Genomic DNA, 13,642 nt, shown 5'->3' on the forward strand with positions numbered 1-13,642 from the left:
TTGATTATGTTCATCATATAAATGACACATGTTCTATAGAACTATATAGCTGTAAACCTATAACATTCTTGAAAGAAAAAAAACAAACAATGATTTTAAACCATAATCAAACGTATTGTATAAGACTTAAACTCAGAATTAAACCAAAATTGTGCAATCAGTAGCCTGCCTACAACTTCTAACCTGAGGAAATGCAAGTCTATGACGTTACGTGCGCGTTGCTCAGACTTGCTTCTCTCCTCCCCTAGCAAACGCTCAAGTAAACTAGAATTGGAAAAATGGTGGCCAGCGTCAGAGTGCAGAAGCTCCTCCGACGATATAAACTAGCGATTGCCGCCGCGTTAACGATTCTTCTGATTCAAGGGCTAGTAGTATGGAGTCTGAGAAGTCTCGAAGAGGGCGAGGCGGAGGTAAGAAAGCTTAATTTGACTTTGTTTAGCTGGTTAAAATAATGTTTGGTCTCTGTAAAGCTGGTAGCGGTAGTTAGCAAGCTAGCGTACAGTACTATGCTAACGTAAACGTTAGCTAGCTTTTTCTAGTACTCTGTAGCTAACTACAGTAAAGATGCTGTAGTTAACCAATGCTAGTTCATAGTAAGCTTATTATAGCTAGAATTGCACATTTAAACCAATTCGCTAGATAAACCACACCAGACTAGTGAACCATTTCTTTGGCCAACCTGTCTCCAGAATTCAGGTTAGACGTTTCCCGAGTGTACTCATAAGAACTTGTGTATGAGGTCATTGTGTTGTAAACTGTAATCTGCCAACCAGCTAGCAAGCAAATATTTAAAAACAGGTCGCATTGTTTAGGCTCTCATTTCATTATGTTGTGACTTGGCATGTCCTTGGATGAATGTTGATTGGTTCTGCGACTGTCACTTCAATTAGTATTGTGTGACTGTGTCTTGTAGTGATGAAGAGAACGGAAATACATGGCGAAGTTGATTATCGGGCTTGCCAACTGGGTTAATAGATTCGGTGATTATTCAAAGTAGGTGTCAAGACTAGCCAGTATAATGTACATTTATGACATGCAAGGAGTTGGAGCGAGCGTATGGAATGTGCGGTCAGGCTTCCCTTCATCTTTACTTATCATCCTTGGACCAAGTTATCTGAGTTGGCTCATGGGTCTTTTGCATACCATAGTCATCTTAGTAATTTACTCTCTTAGTTTGATTCACAATTTATTGGTCTTGATATAAGCATAGTAATTGACTGGTATATTTTCCAAGTATAAAACTACACCTGAACTATTTCTAGGTAAACAACACATTTAGCCAATTTGGTCTATTTTCTAAAGCACATTGAAGTAGAGCATCTGAACCGACCTGTAGCATACGTATCCTTGGGAATCTTGGCTCTCCAATCTCACATGCACACCTGGAACACTACCCTAGAGGCAGTGGCGTGGAACCTCCCATTTCTTCTTCAAATAAAGTCATTGTGAGCTGGCAACAGATTTAGCCCCGGGGGCTTGCATTTAGTTATCATTTAAGGTATTGATACAGATTCTGCTTCAGGAATGTGTGCTGAAAGATTCTAATGTCCCGCTCTGCCTTTCATGATGTGACTTGTGTTACGTGTGTGCGTAACCCTCCAGACTGATCAAATCAAATGTTATTGGTCACATAAACATATTCAGCAGATGTTATTGCGGGTGTAGTGAAATGCTTGTGTTCCTAGCTCCAACAGTGCAGTAGTATCTAACAATTCACACATCTAAAATAATGGAATTAAGAAATATATAAATATTAGGACGAGCAATGTCGGAATGGCATTGACTAAAATACAGTAGAATACAATATATACATATGAAATGAGTAAAACAGTATGTAAACATTATTAAAGTGACCAGTGATTCCATGTGTATGTATGTAGGGCAGCAGCCTCTAAGGTGCAGGGTTGAATAACCTGGTGGTAACCGGCTAGTGATTGCTATTTAACAGTCTGATGGCCTTGAGATAGAAGCTGTTTTTCAGTCTCTCGGTCCCAGCTTTGATGCACCTGTTCTGACCTCGTGCTGGATGGTAGTGTGGTGAACAGCCTGTGGCTCGGGTGGTCACATAGAGCTGTTTCACTGAGCTGTGCATACCTGGAGGGAGAGAGAGCATCTGAGGGCCCCAGAAGAGGTACTCTGCATAGGGTGGGTAGGTTTGCTCTGGGACTCTCTGGACTCTGTGTTTCACTGGTGATGGTTTAAATCTGTTATTTCATGGAGCAAACCCCCTATTAGCCATTCTCTGCTTATTGTGTTTCTATGTTTCGTCCTTTTTCAAAATCAAGAAGATGTTAGTACTTGGACCAGTAGAAACATTACATAATCTGTCTGAATCAAGATGCAATGAATGCATTTCCCTTTGGACGGACACAGTATAAACAGGAAATGTGACATGACATGAGATCCCTCTGAGAGCTGGATGTTCCCATTGTGACCTCTAGTAGATTGCTTTAAATCATGTTACTCTCCATGTTCATTCCATGAGGATGCATCCAGCTCTTGCTATCACTTCAGTCCTTAGTCAGCCAGCCTAAACAAAGGCACATGTATACGCCCCCACTGCCCAATGGTTTAACATAATTTTGAACCTTATACCTACTGCTGACATACTTTTTTGTTAGGTAAATCATGTGATAAATTAGGTAATAGGGAGGCAGGAGGAGGCATTTTTACAGTTCCCATGTGGCTCAGTTGGTAGAGCATGGCGCTTGAAACGTGATTGGGGGAACAGTATGAAAAATGTATGCACCCGCTACTGTAAGTCCCCCTGGATAAGAGTGTTTGCTAAATGACTGAAATGGGAAAACAATTATTTAACACAATGGCAGTGGCCCTCCCTTTTTTGAGTGAGTGGGTATAGGCTCCAACTCTATGTAGGGCTGAGTGATTGGACTGAATCCCTCTCTGCTCAGTGGCCTCAATGTAACTCACATCTGCTCTAATCAGAAGCTGGCTGCTTGCTCTGCATGTTTGAACACAACCACATGCATCCTATTATAGCCCCTACAGAAAATGACTTGAGAAGAAGTGAAGAAAACCGCACACTCAGTTCAGTCGTCCCCAGTCAGTGACTTCATAAAGAGCTGCTGGGGCGTGCTGGTCCGCTCTCCTCACATGGTGATGGCAGTGATATGGCTTCAACTAATTAGAACGAAAAAAAGAAAAGAAAACCCGCCTTTGGGTCGAAGTATTTCTGACGTGAGGGCGTTAATTAAAAAGTATGCAAAATAGGGAAAAGTTTAATTGAAATCGCTGTGGTTTTCTTCAATATAACATAACATTGCCCAGATAAATCCACTTACAATTTGGTAGCAGTTTTGAACCAGTGAATCACCAGTAGAGTAACAGTCTTTTAAAATATGGACTTTTCTCTCCAAACTCAACTCTTTTTTTTGGCCCAATGTGATGCTTTTCAGTAGACTCCATGACGCAAAACACATTCAATGGGTCTGGGCTGTAATATCATTGTCGACAAATGTTAAAAAAAAAAAACTGGAACACCATTTGTGGTCCACTGAGTGATCAGTAGCTGTGTTGTTTGGATTGGCTGCTGACTGGCACTGGTCTGGCTGATTGGCACTGGTCTAGCTCCCTGTGCTGTCTGTCCCAGGCCATAGCCTCTGTTCCCACAGTCTGCTCTGGTCTGTGTCTGTGCCAGCGGCGTGTGGCGAGGGCCCTGGGCCATGCCGTCTGACAGGGACAGGAAACGCACGGCCCACTCCCTGTTTTTCTATCCACTCTCCGGGTGCATATTTTGGGGGCCTTTCTGTACAATTCCAATAAGCTGTGATCTTTTCCTGCCAGAAGTGAAAATAGCTGGGGGTTTGATTCTTTCGACACATCCATTTGTGGAGGCCCCATTTTTTTTTGCATTCCAATAAGAGTCTGGTGAGCAGTCCCCCCCCCCCCCCTGTTTATCTCCACTAACCACCAGAAACACCCTTAAAGCAAGAAGAGTCATGATGTTTTTTTGTGTTGTGATTTGCTAGAGTTGCTCTAAATGAATGTCCCTGCCCACCACCCAAAACACACACACACATCCCGCATACATACATCCCCACCTACTACATCCCCTCCTCCCCAGGTAGCCCTGGTCCTAGTGATGGTGAAGGGCCATTGCTGTGCACTGTGCAGTTGTAGTGGCAGGGGCTCAGGGCTGGGTGGCGAAGTGGGCAGCGCTGAGCGCTCCTGGGGCTGCAGGGGGGGCTGCTGATAAGGCCACTTGGCCCCTGGCCGACTGATCTTATTGGGCAGCTCAGAGTGTGGCAGCTCCCCTGCCTGCCTGTCGTTGCCCATTTACAAGTCTCACTAATTACACATCAGAGAACTTCTTTGTCTGACACACACACACACACACACACACACTCCCCTTAGTGGTCTGATAAGGACTCTCATTGTAGATGTGACCATATGTCCAATTTCATGTGGTGTGACTGAATGTGTACAGTCCATGCATGCGCTGTGTGCTCTGTACTGTGCCCAGGGTCTGACTGAGTGTTTTTTTGAGATCACTGCGGTTTCACTGCCTTCATTACCCATCTGTATGTTGTGCCTTTTCTGAACTCTGTCTTTCCCTGATTACTTCAACAAAAGGCAGAGGCTAAAAATAACCCAGAGAAGAAACGACACGCACTCTAAACACATCTCGCCTCTGGTGCTCCTGCTCTGATGTCGACTTGTTGTTTTGTTCGTTTTTAGATGGTGAATCATCTCCTCATTTCACAAACACTATTCCTAGTAATTTGATTGGTCCCAGTATGTTGTGTAGTGTATCGGCAGGAAAGGAGAATGAGAATCTTCTCTGTGATAACTCTCCCCCCCCCACCCCCCTCCCCAGAGGAAAACGCGGCGGTCCAAGCTACCTGACCACAACAGCCAGGACCCCAAAAGGGAGGCAGTGGCCTGGGAGAGACAGAACGCCTTGTCTGGGAGGAGCGGGGCCCGATGGAACAGCAGGCTGGAGAGGACGGGGGCCACGGCTGCCAGCGCCCTCCAGAGGGGCACCAAGCACCGGGGGAAGCACACCATCAGGGTGAAGATGCCCCTGGGCCAGGGTGTAGCAGTTGATGGCGTTCCCCCCCATGACCCCTCCAGTAGCCGTAACTTCACTGATACCCGGGGCGGAGGGGAGGGGGCGGCCAGACTACCCCCTCCAGCCATGCCAGGGGAACCGGGCAGCGTGGAGGGGGCGCCCCAAGCCCCCAGCAGCAACTTTGTGCCCAAGTGTGACATCATGGGCAAGGACGCCCTGTCGGCCCTGCACCGCGCAGGCTCGCGGCAGTGCCGGCAGGAGATCGCCAACATTGTGTGCCAGCATCAGGCCGGGCAGCTCATGCCAAGGGCACTGCCTCAGTTCTGCCCGCTGCACGGTGAGACACACCCCTACCTAGCCATCATTCCTCTAGAGATCAGAGACTAGCAGCACAACCAAACAGACCACACACTGCAGACTCTTACTGATCTATGGGATATTTTTTCTCCCTGGTACATTTTTTATTTGTGTCTTGAAGTGCCTCCCAAGACTAAATTTGTGCATGAATATTTCATTTGCAGTCCCATTTCTTGTTTTAATGTAAAAAGATGTCCTCAACCCCCCCATCCACCTATAACGCAGGGGTTTGAGGACTATATATTTTCCATTATTGGACAGTTAATCAGTCCCATGTGTATCATCCAAAGAATCTTTATCCAGAGACTCATTCCCATGATCCTCTCTCTCATCCTGTGTTGTGGCTGTATCCAGGCTATATCACAAACGGCCATGATTGGGAGTCCCATAGGGTGGCGCACAATTGGCCCAGCGTTGTCCGGGTTTGGCCGGTGGAGGCCGTCATTGTAAATAAGAATTTGTTCTTAACTGACTTACCTAGTTAAATAAAGGTTACATTTAAAAAATGGTGTCCTCCTGCCAGGTTTTTCCAGCCCGGTCCAGACAGCTGATGAGCTGGACAATGACCCGTCCAAGGTGGAGAACCCGGTCAGGGTGGCCTTCGTCCTGGTGGTCCACGGCCGGGCCATCAGGCAGCTCAAACGCCTCATCAAAGCCATATACCACCGAGACCACTTCTACTACATCCACGTGGACAAGGTAACTACTGGCAGACGTACACACTACTGTGATGGCTTCAAGAAGGATTTAATCTTGAATAACAACATCCGATAAAAAACGTTGACTCGTGCATGCTTGATAAGGTCACTGTTTTTCGTGTGTAGTAGAGTCTAAAATAACCCTCAAGTAAGGAAGTGTTTGGAGGATTAGACAGGATAGAGGGGTTTGTCTGGTTACTGTGTGGGAGCTTTAAGAGGTGGCTGTCTACACAGCTGCAGAGCCATAGAGCTCGGAGCAACAGTTTAACACTGCAGTAGGGAAGGGAAAGCACTGATAAATGAGGAGTCAATGGGCTCCCACTGTCGAGACTACGCTAGACGCTAAAGGCCCACCACCTTATCGCTCCTCTCACTGGGACTGGTAGGCAGGCGCCTTGAGGGATGGGACAGGATGGAAAGCAGGTCAGGCTGTTCTAGAGTCCTTCCACCAGGCAGCCCTCCTCTCGCTCTCTGTCTCTCTCGCTCTGCCTCTCTGTCTCTGTACCAGCAGAGCAGGCCACTCTCTCCCTGTATTAGCCTGGAGCTGGGTCCTGTCACAGTACTTTCTACCTGCTCCTCTTCTCAATGCAAGAATCTGATCTCTCAGGCCTGTTTGTCACCAACCCTGCTGCAGTCCGCCCCCATCCATCGTTCCCTCTGAGTGATTAATCCTCTTCTTTGCGGTTTGGAAGTAGCCTCTTAGCTGAGTTCTTCTTATTCTTTCTTCATGTCCTGATGCCAGAAGAACCTAAAGCTATTTCATACCAGGAGATTTCTATGCACATGCATGTTTTTGATTTAATGAGTATGTTTACATGCACACTAATATTTCAATATGAAACTGATTATGGCAGTAGGCAGATTGTTACCTTAAGGTGTTTACATGTCCTAATAATTTGAGAGATTGATCAGAAAACCAGGTGTTCTAATCGGTGTATGCCTACTTTGATTTTGACCGTATGCCAATAAGTAAGGCGATTACGTGACTAATGCATAATCGGCCAACTGCCATAATCAATTTAATATCAGATTATTACTGTGCATGTAAACGTTCTGTGTGTGTCCCCCCCCCCCCCCCAGCGTTCCAACTACCTGCATCGGGAGGTGCAGCAGATCGCCCAGCAGTACCCCAATGTGCGTGCCACGCCCTGGCGCATGGTGACCATCTGGGGCGGTGCCAGCCTGCTGAAGGCCTACCTGCACAGCATGCAGGACCTGCTCTCCATGCTGGACTGGAATTGGGACTTCTTCATCAACCTCAGTGCCACTGACTTCCCCACCAGGTCAGTGACCACAACACCACTGTCATATGATGAGCTTTGAAACTATTGTTTAATGTTTGATGGTTAATTGGCATGTGTGTAATGAAGACTGTATTCCTCCTACCACACAACTCAGTCTGTTTAGAAGAAACATGCTCTGGATTTGTAGTTTTTAATCTGTGCTGGAGCTTTTTGGTTTCACGTCACTCTGCGATTTAAAAAATAAAAAAAAAATAAATAAAAAAAAAATATTCCGTTGACCTGCAGTGACTTTGACTCCTATAGCTACAAGATAAAGGAGAGCCACGGTTCCTTCTAGATGAAAGCCCATGCTGTCATGGACTGTTTTGGTCACTGATGCACAGAGACAGACTCCTAAATCGTCTCTTTCTTGTCAATCAGTTCTGGGGTGGATTTCTGAGGCCCTTCTGAGCTGCTTCCAGAGCAGTGGCCAATCCTCCTGAACCATCCCAGGGTTTAAAGGGGGGAATAAATGCACACAGAGGAGCCGCCACTGCCTCCCAAATCCTGCCGGCAGTGGCTAATTCCACCCATGGAAAGTCATCGTCCCCCCTTCTCTGCTCCTCGCGCCACGCTCCAGTCAGCGTTTTATTCCCAACCTAATCCTCTCTTCTTTCCTTCACTCCTTTCTTTCTGTCTTCTCCCCGGCCTATTGCCTTCCGGCAGGACCAACGATGAACTGGTGGCTTTTCTGTCACAGCACAGAGACCAGAACTTCCTCAAGTCACATGGGCGGGAGAACGCGAGGTAGGGAGCTTAGTTAGGAAACCTCTGACTCACAGCCTCGTCAGTCTGTCTGACACACTTGGCTCTCACTGTTAGTGTCTGACACTGCTCACATCGGATGAGATTTTCCTCCACTGCTCTTCTCATTGAGCTTAGCTTCACTCAGGATGATGTAATGGTTAAGCTTTCATATTGGAGGACAGGACTAAGATGTTGGAAGGGAAAATTAAAGGAATTATTATTTTGTAAAGCTTCTGTTTGATGTTTACTTCCCATATAGTCAAGGACAGCTCTCTGACAAACTATTTAAGATCAGTTATTATTGCGGAAGTTTGGAAACAAGGCAACAGGTTGTCAATGAACTTGTAAAATAGTGGTTAGATAAATGAGTAACTCTTAATCACTGTCCTTCCCTGTGCTGTGTTAATTTTGGCAGCTATTTTAGATTTAGCCCTTTGACTAAAATAGCTTTAACTATTACTAAAATGACCAATTTGAGTAATTTCATCCTTCCTAATTTTAGTTATCAGTTTAAAATTCTAGATTGAAGTGGCCGCCTGGTAGCTGTGTGTGTGGGAGAGCCAGGCTGATCAGCTTAATCAGAATGCGCAACTGAAAGACCAATGAGAAGATTGCATTATATTATGTAAAGGCATGCATATTTATGATTGGACAAAACAGATAAGAAGGAAAAATAGTTTGTTAATGAATATCTTCTGTCATAGTTGTTGCTGAAACAAACACTGGCTATGACCTCCAGGTTCATAAAGAAGCAGGGTCTGGACCGGCTGTTCCATGAGTGTGACAACCACATGTGGCGGCTGGGTGAGCGGACCATCCCAGAGGGCCTGGAGGTGTCTGGGGGCTCTGACTGGTTCTCCCTCACCAGGCGCTTCGTAGAGTATGTCATCAACTCCCAGGATGAGCTGGTGGCGGGCCTGAAACAGTTCTACACCTACGCCCTGCTCCCCGCTGAGGTAATGGACAGGGAAAATGACGATGGTGAAGATGACAATGTGACTGCTTAAGTCACAGCCTCTCTGGGCAGTAGAGGTGCTAGACTGAAGAGGGGGTCACGGAGAGTTTAGCTGCCAGTTAAAGTGGGTTGGTTGAGGTCATATCTTAATATTGAATGTTGTACACTAGAGTCAAAAGTATTGATTTTCAGGAATCCCTGTGGAGATGATGAAATGTTGCAATTCTATTTCCAGTAATGTCACATCCCGGTGTTTGAAATATGAATATAATCCCTCTTTGTTCCAGTCCTTCTTCCACACAGTGCTGGGGAACAGTCACATGTGTGACTCTCTGGTGGACAACAACCTGCGTGTTACCAACTGGAACAGGAAGCTGGGCTGTAAGTGCCAGTACAAACACATAGTGGACTGGTGCGGCTGCTCTCCCAACGACTTCAAACCACAGGACCTCGTCAGGATACAGGTCAGCCAGCCAGCAGAGGGCACTGTTGTACCTATCATGAGACTTCAAATTGAGTGTCCTTAACTGCTGCACTCCTCCTCAGTCAACAAGTGTAATATTTAACCTTGATTCTCATGTGTTCATTCCCAAACAGCAACTGACCCGGCCCACGTTCTTTGCCCGAAAGTTTGAGTCCACGGTGAACCAAGAGGCCATAGACATCCTGGACACCCACCTGTATGGACACTACGCCCCAGGGACAGTGGCCATCAAGGCCTACTGGGAGAGCCTGTTTGAGCTGGCGGACGGGGTGGGCTCCCTCAGTGACGTGGCCCTCACGGCCTACTCTTCCTTTTTCCGCCTGGGCCTCAAGAGCCTGGATAGCAGCCAGACCAGCCTGGAGACCTGCAGGTGAGGCCCTGCCCTGAATACTACAATTCTTCCAAATGGTAGATTCAGACTGGAAGATTTCACTATTACTTAGACTAGTTGAGACTCAATAGATTGATTTCTTCAAAAGAAGGACAACTTAAGTCTGGGTTTAATTATTGATGTACACACTAAAAGGATATCTCAATTTATTTGACCATCTCACATCTCATGTCTATTCAAATATCTCTTTCTCCTTTTGTGCAGGTATGAGCCAATAGGCTACCCGGTGTCGGTGCACCTCTATTTCTACGACGAGCGTTTCCAGGGCTACTTGGTACGTCAGGAGGTGCAGAAAGTGGGGTCAAGGGTCAGGGAAACGGTGGAGGTGTGGGCCGTGCCTCAGGCCACCATGCAGCTGGAGAACAACCTCAGGGAGTTTGAGAGGCTCAAGAACCTGGAGGTGGGTGGGACCTGAGATACATATTTCTATCTATCTGTATTTCTATGGGTATTGTGTACAGTCAAGGCTGTTGCAGTTTAGATAGTGGTGTATGACAAGGGCTGAGACTACGGGTGAACAAGTTTGTGGAGCTAGTTTGATGATGAAATACCAGTACATACTGTAGACTAGATGTTGGATACAAAAGAGCAGGTTAGAATACCAATAGGACAACAAGGATACAAGACTACCCTACCACATTGATGTGAAATTTCTGTGCTTATGTTTCCCCCTCAGGTGGGCACAGAGTGGGACCCCAAGGAGAGAATCTTCCGGAACTTTGGCGGTGTGATCGGGCCGCTGGACGAGCCGGTGGCGGTACAGAAGTGGGTTCGGGGGCCCAACCTCACTGCCACCATTGTGTGGATCGACCCCGCCCAGACGGTGGCGGCGTCTTATGACATCGGTGTGGATGTGGACGCAGAGTACACGCAGTACAAGCCCCCGCTACAGCGGCCGCTACGCCCCGGGGCCTGGACAGTCAGGGTGCTGAGGCTTTGGGAGCGCGTGGCCGAGGCTCGCTTCCTCGTCATGCCCCTGGCCTTCAAAGGACGAGAACCACTACGCCAAGGTGAGCCTGGTGGTTTGAGGGTCTGGTAGTTCATTACTTTTTTACCAGAAAGTGAAGTGATTCCAAGGGGAGTGTAGTTCAGGGTAGTTTGCCCCTTTGGTGTTCTGTTTGATTCAGTGCAGCCATTCAGCCTCTGTATTCAAGTCACTGGAAGACTCTCAGTATGTATTTATGTATCAGATGAGGATGTTGCGAACTGATCCCTAACAGTCCTCTCTCCATCCCTTTCCTCCTCTCTCTGCCACCCTACCTGATCCAGAGGAGGACAGCTGGCTGCACGCGGGGCCACCAGGCAACCTGTACCTGGAGCAGGGCTTCCAGCAGCTGAGATCTGTTCTGAAGCTGCCCCCACAGGAGCCCGCCCTGCAGGAGGCCCAGCAGAGGGCCCAGCTGGTGGGCAAACCCCTGGAAGCCTGGGTGGACCGCACTGTGGGGGCCTTCTGGGTGACCGGGGATCTGTGCTCCACCCTGCCTTCCCCGGGCCCCTGCCCTTCCCTGGGCCCCTGTACCAAGTCCACCTGGAGCTCCCTCGCCCCAGACCCTAAGTCAGAACTTGGCCCTGTCAAAGGTGATGGCCGAATCAGGTAGCCCCCCGGACAGGAGGCATGCTGGACTACAGTAGAGGGAGAGGGGATTATATGTGAGCCCTGAGAAGAGAGAGAAGGATGTGTGAGCCCTGAGAAGAGAGAGAAGGATGTGAGCCCTGAGAAGAGGGGAGGATATGTGAGCCCTGAGAAGAGGGGGGGATATGTGAGCCCTGAGAAGAGGGGAGGATATGTGAGCCCTGAGAAGAGGGGAGGATATGTGAGCCCTGAGAAGAGGGGAGGATATGTGAGCCCTGAGAAGAGGGGAGGATATGTGAGCCCTGAGAAGAGGGGAGGATATGTGAGCCCTGAGAAGAGGGGAGGATATGTGAGCCCTGAGAAGAGGGGAGGATATGTGAGCCCTGAGAAGAGGGGAGGATATGTGAGCCCTGAGAAGAGGGGAGGATATGTGAGCCCTGAGAAGAGGGGAGGATATGTAAGCCCTGAGAAGAGGGGAGAGGGTTCTGGTCTCTAAGGCTAACTCATAAGGCACATATATAGACACGGCTTCTCTCTACATAAGCTGAGGAGTGGCTATGCTCCCAGTTTAGAGGCTACATGCCCTTTTCAGAGGAGATGCGTGCTGGAAATTTGCACATGAAGACTGCAAGACAAAGGTTTTTTTGTGTTTGAACGTCATTTCTCGTTACATGGACAATTTCTGTTATGTTATCCGACTGCATATGTCTTCATTCAGGGTCTGTCTGGGTAGAACTTTGGAAAGAGGAGAACCCCACCCGCACATGTTTGAACTCTGTTCAATGCACAGTTTTCTTCTGCTTTAAGGAATTTAAAGCAGTGGCCAACATTTTGACAGTGGCTAAATGCTGTGTTGTATTGTTGTCAGAGGGCAGTGGGTCCTCTGGACTAGTATCTTCGTGCTTATTTTCAAGCATTATCAGAACAGCAGATGGGGGGGGAAGTGCACTTTACTGTAAGACTAAGGTTACACAGGACAGGGTCGATCAGTAGTTGGAGAATGACAACGAGGAGGATTAGGAGCTTAAAAGGTCAAGGTGGAGGTCGTCACAATGGTGACATGGCATCCTCTTCACTTACTTACATGTCTTTTGTATAAAAGTGCTGCTAGAACGTTGCGGCGTCACTATCACATATCTGACCCAGCTAGCTCACCTGGAGGAGGAAGAATAATAATGTTCTGAGTTACCAGCTGGGAGACAAGTTAAAGTTGGGAGAGAGTCCTCTTCTCTCATGAGTTCTGTTTACTGTGACATTATCATGTTTTACATTTTTGTTTGTTTCTTGAACATTGAGATGTGAAATGTCTTTGTTGTCCATGATCACTGCAAAGCAATGCCACCGGGGGTTTTGTGTGTCAGAGGAAGTGCCTAACTGATGTAGGTAATATTCTAGGCTACAGTGGCCTGCCTCTCCAGTGTGGCATCATCATTCACAGTGGACCACATCACTTCTCAATGGGTCTAGTCACAGTTATGCTATATAGGCCTAGCTAGAGCCATATATTTAGAGTTAGGCAAATTTTTAGAATATTGACTATTGTTCTAATACTAGACAGTCATGCAAATACGTTATAATGCAGAAACCTCGTTGGCCCAACTCTCTAAGTACATGGCTCTGGGCTAGCTGCCTCTTCTGTATCAGTGTATATGCAGTGCAGTACTGTCCATGTGGTCTATGCTCTGTATGCCAACAAAGTGAAGAGTCTTCTGTCATCTACCTACCACTTTAATGTTACTGGTTGTCCATAAGCATTTCTACAACAATGAAACTCCCGTCCAAGAGGGGTCAACATGACTATTTCACGGTCTGGTTAAGAAATCGAAGCTGCCTTTACTTTGTTATTATGAACTGTTTATAATGGGAGAATAGCTTCAAGACGTGCACTTATTTCCTTTTTAGAAAATTCGGAAACCCTACCCTATACCCTTTTTTGTTTTTAATTGTAATGTTTTAAAACTAAACTGGCTGAAACTCCTACTTTTATTGTTTTTTTCAGTTTCTGCCACTGAGTTTACAAGTGACCTTGTTTCCCTTGCACACTTGCTTCAGTGAAGCTTCCATTTAACAGAAAGAATAGCAGAGCACCGTTTAGTGTAAAGGGAATAGGTTATTCATATTT

The 13,642-nt window shown here is 47.0% G+C and overlaps 1 protein-coding gene across 2 annotated transcripts; it reads left to right on the plus strand.

The window, feature by feature from the left end:
• Positions 1–239: 239 nt before the first annotated feature.
• Positions 240–13,500, plus strand: LOC110538534 (xylosyltransferase 2). Of its 2 annotated transcripts, XM_021625418.3 has the most exons (11): positions 240–410; positions 4,838–5,369; positions 5,913–6,088; positions 7,168–7,370; positions 8,037–8,117; positions 8,857–9,073; positions 9,360–9,536; positions 9,670–9,926; positions 10,152–10,347; positions 10,624–10,957; positions 11,217–13,500. In XM_021625418.3, exons 1-11 carry the CDS (start codon positions 279–281, stop codon positions 11,543–11,545), a joined length of 2,634 nt encoding a protein of 877 aa, XP_021481093.2. In that variant the 5' UTR covers positions 240–278; the 3' UTR covers positions 11,546–13,500. The 2 variants fall into 2 exon arrangements, with proteins under 2 accessions (XP_021481093.2, XP_090049835.1); XM_090193709.1 differs by lacking the exon at positions 4,838–5,369 and having other exon boundaries at positions 262–410.
• The last annotated feature ends 142 nt before the right edge of the window (positions 13,501–13,642 follow it).

Source organism: Oncorhynchus mykiss, chromosome 12, assembly GCF_057628025.1.
Source record: "Oncorhynchus mykiss isolate SJ-2025 chromosome 12, ASM5762802v1, whole genome shotgun sequence".
NCBI lineage: Eukaryota > Metazoa > Chordata > Actinopteri > Salmoniformes > Salmonidae > Oncorhynchus > Oncorhynchus mykiss.

What these genes read in the sequence shown, in the direction of transcription:
- LOC110538534 (XM_021625418.3), top strand. Translation starts at nt 279, where the DNA reads ATGGTGGCCAGCGTCAGAGTGCAGAAGCTCCTCCGACGATATAAACTA. An exon ending in ACGCCCTGCTCCCCGCTGAG is followed by an intron (nt 9,074 to 9,359) that starts GTAATGGACAGG and finishes TCTTTGTTCCAG; the next exon opens with TCCTTCTTCCACACAGTGCT. An exon ending in ACCAGCCTGGAGACCTGCAG is followed by an intron (nt 9,927 to 10,151) that starts GTGAGGCCCTGC and finishes CCTTTTGTGCAG; the next exon opens with GTATGAGCCAATAGGCTACC.